We start from the raw sequence: 21,591 nt of genomic DNA, 5'->3' as shown, positions 1-21,591 counted from the left end.
GATGAAATACAAAGGGATTGAGAACAAAAAGTGTTTAGAGAAGTGAAAGAGAATGGTAAAGTTCATTCATGGAGGGCAAAAGACTGAGAAGTGAAAAGCAGAAAGTTATTTATAAATTTACCAGCATACCTACACCTATAGGGAGAATGGTGGAGATGGAGAGGGAGGGCAGGGAGACAGGAGTTCTTCATTTTCTGGGTTTCCCTTTTTTTTTTTTAAATTTCTTAATATAAATAACTCAATTAAAAAACATTGAAAAACACTTGTCAAGTGTTGATTGGATAAAATTTTTACACTTGACAGCGTTAAACTGAAGTACTAATTTGTTTAATAGAAACAAAAAAAAAAAAAAGTATCACATTAAAACAAACAAACAAAAAAAAGAGTACCACATTAAACTTTCATACCAAACTCGGGAATCATTTGGTACATTAACCCATTGAAATTATGTATTCTATCAACCAGACCTATGTTACCCGAATTTAGATGTATTTGAGATTGGTGGGTATGCATATAATATGAGCGCATTCAAAATTTTAAAGTGTTTTTCATATACCTAAATTATGGGGAAATTATTTTATGAATGCTTTCCACCACATTATTCATAGTTCCTTTCCAATTATTTATTAACATTTCAACAATTTTTTCCATGTTAAATTTTGAATCTCAAACCCTGAACTCAAAACCCAAACCTTAAACCTTGAAATTTAGGGTTTAAGATTTAGGATTTGAGGTTCAAGGTTCATGTTCGAGTTTGAGTTCAAGTTTGGGGTTCAGGATTTGGGTTTGTGGTTTGAAGTTCAAGATTTATGGTTTAACTTTAGGGTTTGGAGTTTAGGGTGTTGGGTTTGGGGTAAGAATTACTAAAATTATGTGTTAATGACATAAAAAATGACATTAAATAATTAGAAAGGGACAATGGTTGATGTGGTGGGAAGGGTCCATAAAATAATTTCTCCTGAACTATGAACTATGAAGTATATCATTCTCATTTATTTGACAAGTGTGGAATATGAATATGGAATACAACTACTTCAAGAAAATTCAATACCTTCTTCAAAATACATCCGAGGGACTAAATTTTCATTTTTTATAGAGTATAAAGATTATTAGCATAATTTGACCCAAAATTTGTATGATGTATAACCTATACCCAATATATTAACGAGAAAGTTATATCAGTTGAACCTATGAAGCAAGTCAACCGGACCTATTAAAGTTGCTATGTTGGAATGTTTGTGGGTTGGGGAACCCACGGGCTATTAGGCGCCTTCAGAATCTACTAAAGGAATACAATCCCCATGTAGTTTTTTTTATAGAGACAAAACTACATGATTAAAAAATGGAAGGAGTTTGTCGTAAACTGGGTTTCATGCAAGCTTTGATGCTAGTTCGGATGGTACGAGAGGACTTTCTCTAGGTTGCAAATTGGGCTGTGATATTCAACTTAGATCTTTTTCAAGGCACCATATTGATTTTGATATTTTGGATGACAAGGATACAAATGCGTGGAGATTTATTGGATTCTACGGTTCACTAGAGGAAAGGTATTGTTCTGAGTCATGGGATCTTGTTCAACAATTGGGTTCACACATGTCTAAGCGATGGCTAGTTGTGGGGGATTTTAACACAATTGCTTACTTTTTCGAAAAGGTTGGGGGACAGGCAAGGGAGGAAAGGAACATGATTTCTTTTTAGCAAGTTTGGGATGGTTTTGGATTAGTTGATATTGGGTATATGGGGAATTGGTTCACTTAGGAGCGTGGGCATACTCCTAGGAATAATATTCGAGCGTGATTAGAAATATGTTTAGCCAAACCAGGTTGGACGAACATATTTTCACATTATATTATACGTCATTTACCCCATAGTATATATGATCATTGCCCTTACTTGTTTATTCAAACTACTATTCTAAGCAATCTATGTGGCCGTTGTTTAGATTTGAAAACAGTTGGGTGTTGGAGACAAGTTATGAACATGTTATTGCCTAAAGTTGGAGTCGAAATGAAGGGGATTTGCTAGCTAAAATTGCCCAGTTGGGGATTGATTTGGGATATTGGTAGGAAAATTTGAAAGTGAATGGACATAGGAACATTCAAACTCTTAGGCAACAACTTGTTGAACTTATTTCCTTGGATCCGGATGATGAAGTGTTGAGAGGGATAACTGATGTAACAACCCGGTTTTGACCCTAATCGGAATAGTGATTTCGGGACCACAAATCCGAGTCTGAAAAATATTTTAATATTATTTTGTGCGTTTAAGATGTGTGAATTTATATGTGTGAAAGTTTCATGAATTAATTTTATTGTTTGTGTGCTTAATTTAAGAAAATGGCTTAATCGCATAAAATGAAAATTTGATGGTTAAATGTGAAAGTGCCTAATTGTTGTTGTCTTTATAATTTGGAGGTTTTATGTTGAAATTTAGCCAATAGTAATGGTAGTGGACGGCATGATGGCTAATATATATAGGCTTTATATATATATTAAATATAAAAGTAAAATAATAATAGTATAATATAATGTAAATAATATAAAACAAAAAATAAACAAAGTCATGCATGTTCATCTTTGGGATAACCGAAAACAAGAAAAAGAATAAGGTTTTAAGACCTTGAACATTCGGCCTTTGGTGTTGCTCAATTAAGATCAAGAAACCAAGAAATCGGATTTAGATCGGGAGAAATCGAAAGTAGTTGAGTAGCCGATCAATTAGTCGACGACATCCGAGGTAAGTTATTAAGCATATATATAATTGTATCATTTTAAAATCAGCTTAGTATCTATGTAATTATGCTGAATTGAATGGTATATATATACATGTAGTGATAAAATTATTGAAATAAGATGTATTGAGTTGTTGACTTTCGACACTAAGTGTGCGAATTTAATTGTGAAGTACTAAGTGTGCGAGTTTAATTTGTAAAGCACTAAGTGTGCGAGTATAATGGTAAAGCACTGAGTGTGCGAGTTTGATTATTGAGCACTAAGTGTGTGAACTTATTAAATATTTTCGAATAACAATTTGCATTGAGTATTTGTCTTATTGAGAAATCATGATTAGTAAAATGAGTAAATACTTGGAATTCTTGAGTAATAACCATTATGGTTATATTTAAGGTTAAGTTTTGTAGGTATTAAACCTATGTGGTGATTGTATTTGGAATCATATATATATATAATATGATTCTTTATATTACATGATGAGGAAATGCATAATGTATTTTGGTCTTGTGTTTAAATTTGAAGAAATGTTTATGGTTGTGTAATTATATTGATTTTAGTTAAATCATAGTAATGAGTGAATAATTATCTTATGATATGGTAAGCTAAAGGTAAGATGATTTAGTAGTATGAATTGGTTGAATATTATTTGAGATATCGGTTTAAATAGTAAAGTTTATTTGCCTATAACTTACTAAGCTAAATTAGCTTACGATGTGTTGGATAATTGTTTTGATGTTTAGATTTTGGTGATCGCTACGTGTTCGGGGATCGTCAGCTAAGCTCGTCACACTATCGATATTTCCTTTTGGTATTTTGCTAAATCGTTCTCAAATATATGACATGTATAGCTTAGTTAAAATATTGATTTTGGAACCAATGTGTATATGTATTTAAAAGCCATGCGAAAATGGCTTATCTCTTTTGGTTTGAATTCGGTATTAATGCATATGTTTTAATGGTCTAAAATGTGGTATATGTTCATGTAATTTTTATGCTTAAATGCTGTCTAATTGTTGCATATATGCTGTCTAATTTTTGATGTAAAAATGTTGCTCAATTTGGTATATATATGCTGCCCAAATTGTTGTCTATATGCTGTCTAATTTTTGATGTAAAAATGCTGCTCAATTTGGTATATATATGCTGCCCAAATTGTTGTGTATATGCTGTCCAATTTTTGATGTAAAAATGCTGCTCAATTTGGTACATATATGCTGCCCAAATTGTTGTGTATATGCTGTCCAATTTTTGATGTAAAAATGCTGCTCAATTTGGTATATATATGCTGCCCAAATTGTTGTCTATAAGTTGTCCAATTTTTGATGTAAAAATGCTGCTCAATTTGGTACATATATGCTGCCCAAATTGTTGTGTATATGCTGTCCAATTTTTGATGTAAAAATGCTGCTCAATTTGGTATATATATGCTGCCCAAATTGTTGTTTATAAGCTGTCCAATTTTTGATGTAAAAATGCTGTTCAATTTGTTATATATATGCTGCTCAAATTGTTGTGTATATGCTGTCCAATTTTAGATGTAAAAAAATGCTGCTCAATTTGGTATACATATGCTGCCAAATTATTGTATATATGCTGTCTAATTTTAGTGTAAAATGTTGCCTAGTTTGGTATATAAATGCTGTCCAAATTGATGTATATGGGCTGCCCAAAGCAGGTAGATTACCTATGTTATAATATGTAGTATAGTTAGTAAATTGAAATGAAATATGTGTACAAATAAATATTTGGATATATGCTTGATTTATGATATATAATCATATATGTTTGGAAATGTTTTAAGAATTGGATTGATATTAAATTTTGATTAGGTAAATGATAATGATATGGTTGAATTTTGATACATGGTTAGTATATGAAATTTGATTAATAATGCATATTGATTTTAATTGGTTATGTGATTATATATATATATATATATGGAATGAAATTTCGTGGTTGAGTAAAAAAAAATTGAGTTGGGTTTTTGATCGGTAATGCCTCGTAACTCAACTCCGGCGACGGACTCGAGTCGGGGTGTTACAACTGATGTTTAATTGGCTTTGAATTTAGAGGCAGATAAGGAAGTAATAGAATGAAAACAAAGAGCTAGGACCAACTGGATGAAATATGGGATAGGAATACAACTTATTTCCATTCGTTTGCAATGATCAGAAAGAAACGAAACTTTATTGAAAGCTTATTGAATGAGGCAGATGATGAAGTTCCATCGGAGGAATGTCTGAATCAGTTGGCAAATCAATATTTTGTTGAGTTATTCACTTCGCAGGGTAGGGTTGATATGATCCGTAGTCTAGTAGTTGTTAGAAGAAGCATATCTGATGAGATTAATACTGGTTTGTTGGAGTTTTTCAAATCATATGATATTGTAACTGCTTTGAAGGTTATGAATCTATCAAAGGCTTTCAATGATGGTGGTATGTTTGCTCTTTTTTAAAAATATTAACATATTTTGGGGAATGATGTTATTCAATATTGCTTATCCATTGTCAACAGTTCTGCTTTTTTGTTTGATATTAATAAAACTAATATTATTCTTATTCCTAAAGTTGACAACCCTCGCTCAGTAGATTCCAACACATGCTCAATCGTTGTATAGATGAAACATAGAGTGCTTTTGTTCTAGAGAGGTTAATCATTGATAATGTGATCCTGGCTTATGAAATTTTGCATTCTTTTAAAAAATCGAATAAGTGGTTTTGAGGGGCATACGACCGTGTTGAGTCAGATTTTGTGCAAGCCATGATGAATTAGATGCGATCCGATGCAAGATGGGTTGATTTAATTATGAGGTGCATCACTACGGTTTCTAATGTAGTTAAAGTTAATGGCATCCGGATAGTCCAATTATCCCTAGTAGGGGCCTCAAACAAGGGGACCCATTAAGTCCATTTCTCTTTTTGGTATGTAGTGAGTGTTTCTCCACATTATTAAAAATGGCTAGTTTGGACAAGGGGTTAAGGTTAGTAGAGGAGGGGGTTACATTCACTCATTTATTTTTTGCAGACGATAGTCTCATCTTTGGCTATTCTACAAACATAAGAGCTATGACCGTAAAATCTATAATTCAGGAGAATGAGGTTTGTTCTAGCCAACATGTTAATTTTAAGAAGTCTTATTTATTTTAACACCAATGTCTCGGGGGGAAGGTAGGTAAGTGTCACTATATCTTGAGAGCGAAGAGAACGTCGAATCCCAAAAGGCATATTGGATTGCCTACTATGGTGGGAAGAAATCACCGAGTGGACTTTAAGGGATTGAAAGATAAAATTTGAAGTTGAATTATATGTTGGAATGTGAGGATGTTGTCTCAAGGTGGGAAATTGGTTTTCCTTAAGTTTATTATGTAGGCACTCCTTACCTACGCTTTGTCATGTTTCCTACTACCTTCAGCACTTTGTAAAGAGTTACAATCCATTATTGAGAATTATTGGTGGCAGAAATCTTCCAAACGATGGGCTATTCATTAGTGCAACTGGAATCGGTTATGCGATAATAAGTAAGAAGGTGGGTTGGGCTTTTGAGATTTAGCTAAATTTAATATGGCTTTACTAGCCAAACAAGGCTAGAGATTAGTCACCAGTCTGGATTCGTTAGTGGCTCGTACACTCAAAGCTAATTCATATAGTTACAGCCTATTTATATAGCCCACTTGATAATAACATTTACATGAAACTCCCATAAGGCTTTAAACTTCCAGAAGCAGCTAATTCATGTTCTCGAGAACATTACTTGATCAAATTAAATAGAACCCTTTATAGATTGAAACAATCTGGGAGCACATGGTATAATCGCCTTAGTGAGTACTTACTGATAGAAGCTTATAAGAATGATATCATTTCCCCATGCATTTTTATAAAGAGGTTTGGATCAAGATTTGTTATAATTGTTGTGTATGTTGATGATTTAAATATCATTGGGACTCTGAAGAGATTTTAGTGACAATAGAATGCTTAAAGAAATAATTTGAAATGAAAGACCTTGGAAAGACAATATTTTATCTAGGGTTAAAAATTGAGCACCTAAAGAATGGAATCCTTGTGCACCAAACAACATATATAGAAAAAGTGCTAAGAAGATTTTACATGCATAACGTACATCCGTTGAGCACCCCAATGGTTGTTAGGTCACTTGATGTAAATAAAGACCCCTTTCGTCCTCGGGAAAATGATGAAAATTTTTTTGGTCCTGAAGTACTATATTTAAGTGCTATTGTGCATTGATGTATCTTGTTAGTCATACGCGACCTGATATATCATTTGCTGTCAACTTATTAGTAAGATTTAGCTCTTGTCCAACCCGAATATATTAGAATGAGGTTAAGCATATTTTTCGTTATCTTCAAGGTGCAAGAGATATGATTTTATTTTTCCCTAACCTACCCAAAACTGAATTGGTTGTTTTGCAGATACAGGGTACTTATTTGATCCTCACAATGCTCGATCACAAATTGGTTATGTTTTCACATAAGGTGGTATTGCAATTTCTTGGCACTCTATGAAACAAACAATTGCTACTACTTCTTCTAATCATGTTGAAATTTTGGCAATCCATGAGGCTAGTCGTGAATGTGTGTGGCTAAGGTCTGTAACTCATCACATGCGAAAAGATAATGGTTTATGCTCTGAAAAAGAAGCTCCAACAGTCTTATATGAAGATAATACAACTTGCAGTGCACAACTTAAGGAAAGATATATTACTGGTGATAGAACAAAACATATATCACCAAAATATTTCTTTACTCATGATCTACAAAAGAATGGAGATACAAATGTTCAACAAATCGTTCAAGTGAGAATTTGGCAGATCTTTTTACTAGGGCGCTCCCTACTGCTACATTTAAGAAGTTAATTTTTACTATTGGATTGTGTTGTCTTAAAGATCTTAGATGATGTTTACATGAGGAGTAAATTCTCACATGTTTTTTGTTGTGATATACTATGTATCAAAGGATTATGTACTCTTTTTTTCTTCCCTAAGTTTTTGTTCCATAGGGTTTTTTCCTAGTAATGTTTTTAATGAGGCATATCCTTTATACAATGAACATTCAATGGGGAGTGTTATGAATACTATTAAGTGGATGTTCAACCTTTCACCTTTCATCTTCCTTAAACTTTTCATCTTCTTGTAACCTTTTTCCTATTTATGTATTAGAATATTAAGAGTCTAATCTCCCTATATATATGGAGGAGTATGCTACTTGTAAAAATGATGAAAAATATAGAATGTATTAGAAATTCTCATATTCTCATATCCATCTTTTATCTATTATTTTTGTTTATAATACATACTTACTTTTATAATAACATAAAATTATTATATTGGAATTAAATTATAATATGTTGTCTTTTACTTTTAAAATTGAAGAGATAATTGCTTGCATAGGCGGAGCGAAGGAGGCTAGCAGGGCCTACTCCCTAAAATTAAAAAATTTCCTTTTAGCCCTTTATAATTTATAGAATTTTAAATTAGTAATGATAAAATTGAACTTTGGTCTCCCAAAATGATAATAAATTGGTTTACTCATTTTAAAATTATAAAGATATAGGATATTAAAATATTAAAATTGTATTTTTACTATCGTAAAAGTATACAACTTAATTTCGCACCTTCCAAAAGAAGTTTTTAATTTCGCCTTATAATTTTCATTTTGATTTATCGATTGCATTTTTCTTAATTTAATTTCTCTAGAGCTATTTGGTTTAGGAGACCACTTTCAATCAAAATTCAAGCTTTCAACTTGAACGCTATCTTGGAATGAATCCCTCAACGGTTGCAATTTGATAACAAAAATACAAAGGAGGCGAGAGACTTTTATACCATCCTCACATGCACATTGTGTGGCGATAAATGATGTCATCTTCCAAAAGGTCTTACAACGATGTGATTTATTATTGGAGAAACCTCATCTGAATGCGTTCAGAGACAGCAGCAAACTGACAGAACTTGGGGTGGATGAGGGAAACGAAATTGAATGGGTTCTCTCTTTAAGAATCATGGAGGGGAACGAAAGTGGCAATTTGGCTATGCAGCTATGGCGGAGGGTTAGTTTTAAACAGAGGAGCAACATCATTATAGGAAGATCCAAGGCAGATTGGAAGCAAAACTTGGAAATGCAGAAGAAAATCAAAGGATGAGTGCTCTCCTTCAGTCGTTGACATGTATTGGGATGTAGTATCCTTTTAAAATAATCTCAAAATAATGGGATGTATTGCTAAGAAATTGTTTAAAGATGGAATTGAAAATTAGTGACAAATCTTTTTTTTATTACTGATTTAATAATGTTAATGAAATGCAAATTATTTTTTTATGCCCATTGAACTAAAAAAATTAATATACGTAATGATTCATGTGCATCAAAGGCATTTTCTTGCTATTTCTACAATGGTGTGACTTGAATTTGTTTTTGGTTTTTAAAATTTTCTTTTATTTATTTTATTTTACATTGATTTGATTTGACTACTTACAAATAAATATTTCTATTCCTTGACGCTAGTACCACACATATTAACAAGTAAATAAGAGTGAGTCGAATTTAGGGGCATAGCTAGGGGTTGGCAGGGGTCCCAGGCCCTTAAAATGAATTTTTTAAAAAATTTTAAATTAATAAAGGTAAGCATCCCTTAAAAATGATAAAAATTTAATTTAATCCTTTAAAATTTTTAAAAATATAGGCTATTAAAATGATGAAATTGTATTTTTATTATCGTAAAAATTACAATTTAATTTTGGTCCACCTAAAAAGATTTTCTAACTTCACCCCTAGTCAAGCTAGTTGATAACAGAATAGGACAATTTTTTTTGGAAATTTAGTTTGTTTATTTACTTATAGATAAAAGGCGAGTGACAATTAAATTTTTATTCATTAAACCCTAAACCTAAAATAATCTTCTAAATTTAATAATACTAAATTATGTTACTAAATAACTTTTAGTTCTTTTTAGAAGGTAGGAAGTTGCCATCGTTGTTGTTATTATTATTATTATTATTATTATTATTACTTGTGTGAATCCAACAAAAAGCTGTTGTTGGTTGGCAAAGCTTGGCATGAGGCAATATGAAAGTAGAAGACACATGTAGTACCACATGAGATATCCTTTACCACCAAAATATTTCTCCATAGTAACCCTCTTTACATTCAAACTCACAAATTAATAAATATGTTAAATTTCATTGATATATATATAATATGTATGGATACACATTATTCTAGTTGGTATAAACGAAATACGACAATAGTAAATAATAAAAGTTAAATTTTTATACTAAAAAAAATGATTTAAAGTTTTTTATTTATTATTAAAAGCGAAATATATAGACTAATACGATAAATATTAATACAAATTTAATTATTACGGGTTGAACCCTAAACTTTAAATCATTGTAGATTTTTTACCATGATGACACTAAAAATTTAGATTATATTGAAAAATAAAAAACAAAGATTATTTCCTTTAAACTAAAATTTCAGCCCGTTAGTGACGGCTATCCAGTTACCATTTCACAAATCGTCGCTAAAAATATTACTGTTCAATTCGTCGGTAATACTAGACCTCTATGTTATTATATAGCGACCAAATTTACTCACCGACATTTTGCTGCATGATTCAAGGTGAAGGAAAGTGGTAACCCCACTTGGTAATCTTCCTAAGTTAATGCTTACCTTGGGAAAAACAGCTGATTTTTTTGCCGACAAATCTAAATAACCGTAACGAAAAAAAATGATATTATAGATTATAGTAAAATTTTGGGTGCAATTTGTGGTGGTAGCTTTGGTTTGATTTCATGAATATAAAAATCACATGGAACATGGCTTAGTATCCAAAGCTCATCTTATCATGTGCAGCCAATTCTGGTCCATGCATTTTCACCGACGTTTGTGGAGAAAGCGACCGAATATTTTTGGTATAACTCTATTAACAAGTACACTTCTAAGTGAATAAATTGTTATTATTTATAGTGAGATAAAAAAAAACATATTTTACATTACATGAATAAATACAATACTTATACAATTGAACCCTGCAAAAAAAATTATAATGACAACCATTTTTGTAGCTAATAGCCATGGCTACAAGCAAAACCACTTTACATAACAGAGCAATATAAGCACAGGCCATTTTTTTTTTTACGAATGAACATTTGCATTATATATATATTGTAAACAAATTAATGAAAGCTGAAACACAAGAAAAGAACCCAGAATTCTACAGTCTTTGTTTGATCTGAATCTTGAAACAGAGAAGCTTATTGGTTTTTCCAGATTAGAGATTTCTTTTAGCAAAGCTCCATTGATGGTGGATTTCAAAATTCCCCAAAAATCAACCATAGGTGTAATTCTTTCCATCATCGAAATTCTTGGAGTAATCTAAAGAATTGTACCTGTAAGTTTGTGGGAGGCCAACTTTATCAGATCCCACGAGTTTTCTGATCTCAGATCTGACTTTATAAAACACATGCCTCCAACTGCCTTTGTTGTGGCACCCAAGGATCCTGGTTTCTTCTTCGTTCATTTCAATGTCTTTAGCGAACGAGGGCTTTTTGGAGAGAACCCAAGACCAACCCCAGTCCCACCATTTCCTGATGGAGCTACCGGCGTATTCTCCCATGGAAGACAAGGACTTGGATCTGGGGAATGTCCATGACGTCGCCGGTGAAGAAGTGGGTTGTAGTTTTAGAGACAGAGATGAAAGCCTTCTTCGCAGCAGCCCTGGGCCTGCTGGTGGTGGAAAGTGGTCTTTTGATTCAGTTTGGGAGACGGGGAGGGAGCTGTTCTTTTGAAAGCTTTGAATGATGGAGCTCATGGTTGCTCTGTTATGAGAAACGCCCTAAAGAGATTTGGCAATGTCGGTCCTAAGAGAAAAAGGAAGAGGAAGGAAAATAAAGAGGTGAAATGTAGCGTTCACAGCTCTATTACAGCCTGTTTTTATTCTCTTTTTCTAAGGGAAAATAGATGTGAAAGTTGGTGAGTGCTATACCAGCTACATCATGGCTGGGTCGGGCCGGATTTTTTACCCGACTCGAATAAAATACTTTTTAAATTTTTTTAAAGTATTTTCATAATTTTTATATGATTTAATAATAGATTTAGTCTTTAAAGTTTACATATTTAGTCTCTTTATTTATATATTTTTTGAAGTTAAAAGTTTTATTTTTTTATTTTTGAATTTTTAAATATTTCCTTACAGAATCAAATTGATAGAATATGTAAGTATTAAGAGCTTAATTTGTTATTATATCAATTAAAATTACGCACAATTGATGAAAAACATTAATTGCATTGATTGATTATCTTTAATCACTTACTTTCAGAATTGATAGGACTAAATTGCTTTGTGAACTTGAGAGGAAATGGAAAGTTGTTTTATTTTTATTTTCACAATATTTTAGTTGAATTATTACATGAATTTTAAATATATATATATATGTGTAATATTAATATATATTTATAATTAAATTTAAATTAAAATATCATAATTTGAATGTGGTCAGCTTGGACAAATGTGGAATTGAAATTCATGATTTATTCAATATTTAGTGGTAGTTTTACTTTTACTTCTCTATTTTTTTTCATTTAATTTTGAGAAATTATTCTTTTTTTTTGGGTGGTAAATTAAGTTGTGAAATTAGGTGTTTGATTAATCATTAGTCAAGGTAGATCAATTTTCTATTCATATATTATATATATAGCAAGTCCAATGATACAATAATTCGAAGCAATGTAATAGAAGTGGAGACAATGCTACCCAAAACGTTGCATATACAAAACTTCCTAGTCCAATACAATTTTAATTATAAAATAATATTTATAAAATGATGAAAATAAAAAATCAATCATGTAAACTTTATACATATATTCATTAAAATCTAATTATTAAGGTGTCAACAAAGAATCTTAATCATTATTTTCTTATACGGTTGATGTATAAACGGGCTTAAAAGGTTATGAAAACATGCAACCCAGTGTTGTTTTAGCATCATATTTTTAATTATTTATTTTGTGTATAATTTTCATAACTAGAAAAACAAGCATAGGTGAGGGCGATGGACAAATTAGGGACAATGGGACAGGTAAGAAACTGGGTGGATATTAATGTGGGAAACACAACATTTTGTGCTCATAATATATGTGAGGTTGCTATCCACAAACTCTAGGGACCATGCTGAGGCGAATGGGGACCGGGGAAGCTCTTCCTTTTTTTTTTTTTTTAATTTACTATTTATTTTACATGCATCGATCACAACTCATGTTACTAGTTTTCACATATAATTATCGATTGTAGCTCCAGTTTTGGACGTGGAAACCTTAAGTTTTCAAGGCTGTAACAGTAAGACCTGAAACTATGTTGTGTTGGATATTTGAGAAATAGCAGCCTAGCTAGCAGGCAAGAATTTGTCAACCCGAAACATCATTGTATAGCCGTCCTCCGAGAAACCGTGGATAATGGTACAGGGTGATAAGAAAAAGTTATGCAGATAGCATCGGAAACTATTGCCATTCCGATCTTGGGCGAGTCGCACTTAAACTGGGCATAAAGATTAGTCTCTATTCCATGACCCTGCAAACACATATCAAATACGATGTTAAAATAAAAGAACCAGTATCTTGGTTGCAAATAGTTCATCAAAAATGGTATTAATTCCAAGCACATGCCCATGACCCTGCTTATAGAATAACGATCCATCGACCTATTCAACCAATACACGATAAAGATTTTTGGATCTTGTCACATTCTCAAGTCTTGAACAACGGGTGCAAACGAAGAAATGTTCTCAAACACAAAGCTACCGGGCATAACTTCGTTAATGTCTCTGAGTATCGAAAACCTACCATGCCTTCCAAAATAACTAGGTCTGCATCATTTCCAAGGTAGGCCAGCTCTTGTAAGGACGATAACCTGCAAAAGCCAGGAGAGGCTGATATTTCATAACAAACATGTGAATTTTTTATTGAACTCCTACTATAGAGGAGCTTATATGGTACGTTTACCAGTTTTTTTACATGTAGAATTTAAGCTTAGAGAAAAATATGCAAACAATGGGATTTGAATCTAAAACATCAAACATCTTAAATCTTTAATTTTATCATTTCAACCAAGTCTTATTATTTACTAATATATATATAACTTTTACTCGGGTTGTGTTCTATGTATCTATACTATATAAGCTATTGGTGAGTTGATATCACAAGTCAACTAAATACCAACTTAATTTGAAAATGACTAAAATCTATTTACTTTTACGAAGTATCAAACAATCAACCCTCTTAATTATAACAATCAAGTTTGTCATAGAATTGAATTTTATGTTTTATTTTTACCCTATATAACATCCTAAGTTCACACTTTACTAAATAAATTAATTATCTATAACAACCTTTTGTCTTAATTTTTAATAAAATTAGTTCTATTCCTAAATGGAATAAAAATAATAAATTTTAATTAAAATATTATTTTAATAAAATATTTAATTTTTATATAAAATATGTTAATTATATTTTACTAAATGGAAATAATATTTAATAAATTTAATTACATTAGTAAATTTTATTAAACATACGACCTAAATTCACTAATTATAAATAAATTATAGTTTCTAATTTAAAATTAAAAAGAAAATCAAACATGATATAAATCTTAAATGCTATTATAAGCGCCTTAAATATTGTTATAAGTTTATAACAACTATTTCTTTACAACATTTAATTTTTTAATGAGACAAACGAGTTTGTTATAAAGAAGGTTGATTGTATTGAAATAAAAATATTTTCATTTTTAATATTTTAATAAAATAATACAATGATAAAATTTGAACTGAGAGACATAAATTTTAAAATTTTAACTTAATCATTTTAACTAAAATTTACTTAGATTTAATATAAAATTTTATGAATACATTTTTAGATGATTTTTTTCACCCAGTCGGCTCTAATAATATTCTTTAACTGACAACCATCCCAATCTATAATATTAATTTAAAATTAAAATTTTAAAAATTTAAACTAAAACCAAAGCTTCAATTACGTTTTATCAATTTTAAAATAAAACTCAATAATATCAACCATTTATTTTGAATTTTTATGGCATTATTTATATAAATGGAATGTTTTTATAATAAATTTAGATGTTTTTAATGTGTTAGACCGCAATAACTTTAAAAATAAACTATCATCACTTAATTTGAAGTAAAAAAAATATATTTTTTTAAGTGGTACCACCGCATTGTTAGACTACACTAAAAAAATGTGTTTCATTTAAAATATTGAACAAATATCGTAGGAATACAAATCTATATATAATATGAATCGGTGCTGCCAATGTGTCAGGCGGCACCACTTTAAAAATAATTTTTTTTTGTATTCATATGACATTTGGTTAGAATTTAAAGGAAATCCGTACTTTTTTAACATGCAAGCTTTATTTTTTTTCAACATGCCAACTTTTTTTTACTTCAGTTTGTTATTTTTATAATTTGATTTGGTATTGCCAATGTGTCAGACGACACCACTTTAAAAAAATAAATTTCTTTTGTATTCCTACAATATTTGTTCAGCATTTAAAGGAAACTCATATTTTTTGTGTTGCCTGACAATGTAGCAGCACCACTTAAAAAATTAATTTTTTTTACCTGGAATGATCGGGTGATGATGGGTTACTTTTAAATCAATTTCTCTATATTTCATTAAATTATAATTTTCTATTTATAATTGTTCCTGAAGTCGAAAACGTTCCATTTGTTCCTGAATAGCGTCTTTCAAATGCGTTCCTACTTCTTCAGTGAATGTCTTGGTAGAAGATATGATTTCTTGGAACTGAGGTTTATTCATTTTTAAGTAAGTATGCAACTCAACGAGAAATTTCCTTACTTGTCCAATTTCTAATGAATCAAGATAACCACTCGTTTCGATGTCACCTAACACATTAAGAACACTATTTACATATATAATCTACAACGGGCCCCCATTTTGTAAGCAATTTTTTATGGTTTCGTACAAAAATTATCTAATTAGCTATCTTTTTTCATCATGAAAAATTATTTTCCATATAAATAAAATAAGTTATCTGTACTTACTAAAATACCTTTCATACATAAATTAAGTTAAATTTTATGAAAATGTTTATCCTTTTATATAATAAATTAATAAAAATTTGATCAAATTTAAACTTAAAACATCATACATACCAAACAATTAAATTTACCATAGTAATTAAAATAATAATTGATTTTTATATAAAGTAATTAAAATAATAATTGATTTTTATATAAATTTTAATAAATACATATGTTATTTACACACATTTTGGTATTGCTATAAATCTATTAATATATTAAGTGTTTTTTTATGAGACATGGTTTTGAATCATCTTTGTGGAATTAAAATTATTTTACTGATAAGTGTATTAAACACTAATAATTTTTTTATGGGAATAATCTTTATTGTTTTACATATTTAATTTAATAAAAAGAAGAATAAGTCAATATTTAAATTATTTAAAATATATATTAACTAAAACGTTCAATTAATTTAATAAAACATGTAACTAAAATTATTATTTTGGAATAATTGTAATTAAAATTATTGAATATTTTAGTTTAATAAAAGAATACGAATCAAGAAAATGTTTAATTACTTAAAAATATATTCTAACATTGATAAAGAAAGATACTAGGCTTGAAATATAAACACCAAATTCTAGTCAAGTCTACTGATACCTTTAAATGACTAATTCGAATTCATTCAAGTATACATCTGTAATATTAATCAACGCATTCTAAATGTGATGTTCTCTGTCTGCTGGAATGATAAGTTTGACAGTTTTCATGGTGTATTGGGTAGTTTCCTCTAGTTTTTTTTTTCTTCTTCTGGTTTTGTCGTTGGTTTTCTTCCGGTTTCGTCTGGTTCTTCTAGTTTTGATCTGCTTACTTTTGGTTTTCTCTGTTCTTTGGTCTTTCTCATGGAAAATTATATCGTGGGGCTTACTATTCAAAACGAAGAGGAGAATGCTTGGCAGATATCTTCGAACGGGGATGATCCTGTGTCGAATTTTGGTTTGTGTCTAGTTGGCTGCTTCTTGACGGCCAGCGTGGTTAATTTTGAAGAGATGCAGAATATTATGGCTAACTTATGACATCCACTTGGGGGGAATATCCATATCTGATCTGGGAGACAAGAAGTTCATTTTCCCCTTTTTTTTTTTTTTTTATAAAGTGGATGTTGTCAGAGTGGTTAATGGTAGTCTGTGGACTTTTAACAATCATTTACTAGTATTCCATCGTCTTGTGAAGGGGGAAGACCGCTCTAGGTCCCGCTGTGTTTTGCTGAATTTTGGGTGCAAATTCATGATATTCCCAATGGCCTTTTCTTGGAGCAAATGGCGAAACAATTCGGGGAACTTTCAGGCAAGTTTCTAGATTATGATCCCAAATCGATTTTCCTTGGTCTCAAGCAATTTCTGCGAGTGCGTGTCACTTTGGATGTTCGTTTGCCATTGAATTGTTGAAAGTGAATTGCTCTATCCCAACATAAACATGTCTATTGTCGATTTCAATATGAAAGGTTGACTTTGTTCTGCTTTATGTGTGGTATGCTTGGACATGGGGAAAGTGTCTGCCCAGTTCGTATTACGTATGGACCAAAGGAGTTACCAATGGGATGAGATATCTCACTTAAGGCTTTGCCAAGACGAGCACTGGCACCGATTAGTGCGTGGCTATGTGATGAAGGTAATCGAGTTGAAGAGACACAAAGTGATGCTCCCGGTCCTAAGGTGGGTGTTCCGGCAACCTCTTATACTTCCAACATTGTGAATGTGATTAGTAAGAATCTAGGGTTGCACCTCGATGGGGTTGCGCCTAATTTGAAGGAGAAGGATATTGAGGATGTGGGGGATCCCCAGGATGCTATGGACGAAATGGGTTTGATGCATGAGGAGCGACCTCTTCAATTGGTTAATGGGAATAAAAGGGCAAGAGTTCTTTCTTCAGTCTCTATCGTTTCTACTGACTTGGATTTGGAACAGGCTCTAAACAATGATGAATCAGCTGATTCTGCATGGCAGGGCAACCGACAGCTATATCTTAAGCTGGAATGTCCAGGGAGTCTGCGGGTTGTTCTTCGATTTCAGCATACGCTGAAGACTTGTAACCCTAAAGTTGTTATTATTAAAACCAAGATTAATGATCGATGAATGGAGTGAATTCGTCGAAAATGTGGCTTTGTGTTCGAGTTTGATGTGTCTGCTATGGGCTATTATGGCGGGTTGTCTTTAGAATGGAAATAGGATTGTTCTATTTGTCTTCGCACTTATTCTAGTTTTCATATTAATGTGGACATTTTGGACAAAGTGACAGGGTACAATTGGCGCCTCATTGGTTTCTATGGTGCCCTTGAGAAAAGTGCTCAGTCTACATTATGGGATTTGCTTTGACATTTAGGTGAAGATCAATCTCTGCCCTGGTTGGTTTTTAAAGACTTTAATGAGATTGCGTTTTCTTATGAGAAAAAAAAGGGTCGATTAAGACGTGATAAACAGATGGAGGCATTTCGGAGTACATTGGAGGATTGTGATTTGAATGACTTAGGTTGGATGGGTTAGTAGTTTACGTAGGAGAGAGGTCGTCTCCTAGGGACAAACACACAGGAACATTCAGATCAAGTTGGGTGGATGGTTTCTCGCATTATAAGGTGCTTAATGCCCCTCATTCAATATCAAATAATTGTTGTAACTTTCTCTGATGTTGCAACTAGATGGCTTAGCCTGTCTGCTCATTGCTCTTTCCAGTTTGAGGCGAAGTGGGTTTATGAACAGTCTTGTGAGGATGATAATCGTTGTGTCTGGAATACTCGTGAGGGGGATGTTCCTTATAAACTGGAAAATTTGGGCACAACTCTGTTAGATTGGTGGAAGACTCTCTCTAGTAACCAAAAACGGATTGCTCGGATAGCATCGGCTCACTTGGTTGAATTGAACAATGAGAATCCTACTAAGGATATTCTAGCTAAGATTGTTGATGTTAAGCTAGCATTGAATATGGAAGCGGATAAGGAGAAAATTTATTGGGAGCAACGAGCACATACTAATTGGTTGAAAGAGGGGACCGTAACACTACTTTCTTTCATAAATTTGCTTCCCATCGACGATGTGTAAATACTGTTACTGGTTTGAAGGATTAGGATGGGTCTTTTGTTTCTTCAATGGATGTCATGGCTTCGGTCATCATACAATTTTTTGAAGTCTTATTTTCATCCACCAGTCAGAGTAATCATCATCATTTGTTGGAGGATTGATGTTTGTATCATTGGCCGAATAAATGATGATCTGATGGCAGAGTTTACAACAGAGGAGGTTCAGGTTGCTATGTTCAGTATGCCTCCACTTAAGGCTTCAGGTATGGATGGTTTTTCGGTTGTTTTTTTACCAGAAATATTGGTACGTTATTAGAGCTGATATTACAAATTACTGTCTTGCGATCCTTCAATGTGAGGTTTCGTTGGAGATTATTAACCACACTAATATTGTACTTATTCCGAAAGTTGTGAATCTGAGCAGATTTATTTCTAGTAATGTTCTTATTGCCTACGAGATTTTGCTTTATTTTAAGAAATGCCGGGTTGGTAAAATGGGCTGCTTTACTCTAAAGTTGGATATGAGTAAAGCATATGATCAAGTGAAGTGGAGTTTTTTGGAAGCTATGATGCTCTGTATGGGTTTCCGTAGGGACTAGGTTTCATTGGTTATGAGTTGTAACACGATTTCATATCCGATGGTGCTTAATGGCCAATTGGGAGAAGTCACCGATCCTTTGTGAGGACTCCGTTAGGGAGACCTTTTAAGTCTTTATCTTTTTCTAATCTGTGATGAAGGTCTCTCTTCCTTACTCCAGCTAGCACAGTGGGAGGGTATCATTCGTGGCACACGTATTGGCAGAGTTGGGCCTCATTTATCGCATTTATTGTTTGCTAATGATAGTATTCTCTTTGGGGATGCCACTGTTTTAGGTGCTCATATTATTTGATCCATTTTACGAGAATACAAGGCTTATTCGAGGCAACAAGTGAATTTCGAAAAGTCTTTAATTTATTTCAGTACAAATGTGGATGAGTCTGTGTGCCATCATATCAGTACTAGCTTAGGAGTGAGGTTAACTTCTAACCCGGAGAAATATCTCGATCTCCCAACTATGGTGGGATGGCGAAGAAGAGCAGTTTTTCCAACATTTCAATAATTGGCTCAGAAGGTGTATTGATAATTGGAGTACGTGTTTTTTGTCACAATGGGGTAAGAAAATTTTTATACAATTAGTTCTACAGTCTATTCCGACCTATGCTATGCAATGTTTTTACTTTCGTCTTCTTTATGTAAAGAGTTGGAATCCATTATTTGTAAATTCTGGTGGCAAAATTCCAGCACAAAAAGAGGAATTTATTAGTGTTTATGGTCTTCTTTATGTGAGCCAAAATTGTAAGGTGGTATAGGTTTTTGGCTTATTTTCTTTTGAGTAGGGTTTTGAAAGGAAATTATTTTCCAAATTCAAAATTTTTAAATGCTCGGGTTGGGTTCTTACCCTTCTTATACTTGGCGTAGCTTGTGGATTACGCGTGGTCTTCTTGAAAAAGGTCTGGGCTGGCATGTGGGCACTGGAACTTCGATTTCCATTTGGAATGACTGTTGGCTTCCAGGACCTGGTGGCTGCAAGGTATGGGAAAAATACCAAAAAAAGCTGTTTTTTTTTAAATTTACCGAAATGGGCCGATTTTTTGATTATTTATCGGAATGGGCCATTTTCCGGGAAATCGCGTCCACGTCAGCGCGATGTCAGGGTACGTGTCAGGACATCGCGGCCACGTCAGCGTGACCTGCTAACGTGGACACAAATCGCGCCTACGAGGACGCGATTTGCTGACGTGGCATGAACAGTTTATGTTTTTAGCTTTGAAAACTTTGAAAGGCCATAACTTTTGGCTCGATTGTCCGATTGAGACGAATTTTTTTTATTTCGAATAACTTTTCGAGTTCTACTCGCTGACAAACTGCTTAGAGATGAATAGGGACTAATTTGTAAAGTATAATTTGTTAGTTACGAGTATAGGGACTAAAGTGTAATTATTTCAAAATTAGCATGAAATTTTTGTATTTAAGAATATTTGAATGTTATGGAAGGATGAAATTGAATTTGAATTGAAAAACGAAGCTTATATTTGAAAATATGACTATTTAGGTTTTAGGGACTAAATTGAATAAAATGGAAAATTTTAGGGAACTTCTCAAAAGTGGAATGAGCTGACTTATACCTATAACAGGATGATATAAGACAATTCTGTAAAAAAAGATCCGATGTTTACTTCAAATAAATAAGGAAAATAATGATTTGAATGTTTCAAAAATTAATTTTAAACCGAAAAAATCGAAATTTAGGGGCAAAAAAGGATTTTTTTCGACGAAAATGCGGCAAACTGCCTTCGGCTGTTTGTCACCGCGTAGATCTCGAAAAGTTATTCGAAATCAAAAAAAAATTCGTCTCAATCGGACAACCGAGCCAAAAGTTATGGCCTTTCAAAGTTTTCCAAGCTAAAAACATAAACCGTTCATGCCACGTCAGCAAATCGCGTCCTCGTAGGCGCGATTTGTGTCCACGCCGCCAGGTCGCTACCGACGTGGACGCGATGTCTCGACATCGCACTCGACATCGCGCTAACGTGGACGCGATTTCCCGGAAAATGGCCCATTTCGATAAATAATTAAAAAATCGGCTCATTTAGATAAATTTTGAAAAAAACGACTTTTTTTGGTATTTTACCTGCAAGGTACAACACACAACTGTTACTACTTCGGTTAGTTGG

General features: G+C 32.4%; 1 protein-coding gene across 1 annotated transcript; it reads right to left on the bottom strand.

Moving 5' to 3' along the window:
* Positions 1-10,679: 10,679 nt before the first annotated feature.
* Positions 10,680-11,669, bottom strand: LOC105795029 (uncharacterized). The gene has a single exon (XM_012624460.2). It carries the CDS (start codon positions 11,552-11,554, stop codon positions 11,072-11,074), a length of 483 nt encoding a protein of 160 aa, XP_012479914.1. The 5' UTR covers positions 11,555-11,669; the 3' UTR covers positions 10,680-11,071.
* Positions 11,670-21,591: the final 9,922 nt, after the last annotated feature.

The sequence above is a fragment of the Gossypium raimondii genome, chromosome 3 (assembly GCF_025698545.1).
Source record: "Gossypium raimondii isolate GPD5lz chromosome 3, ASM2569854v1, whole genome shotgun sequence".
Lineage (NCBI taxonomy): Eukaryota > Viridiplantae > Streptophyta > Magnoliopsida > Malvales > Malvaceae > Gossypium > Gossypium raimondii.
Note: the sequence above shows the minus strand (reverse complement) of the source record. Positions and strands in the feature narration are given on the sequence as shown.

Bases quoted from the DNA above. Each gene is read 5' to 3' on its own strand.
- LOC105795029 (XM_012624460.2), bottom strand. From the start codon at position 11,554: ATGAGCTCCATCATTCAAAGCTTTCAAAAGAACAGCTCCCTCCCCGTC.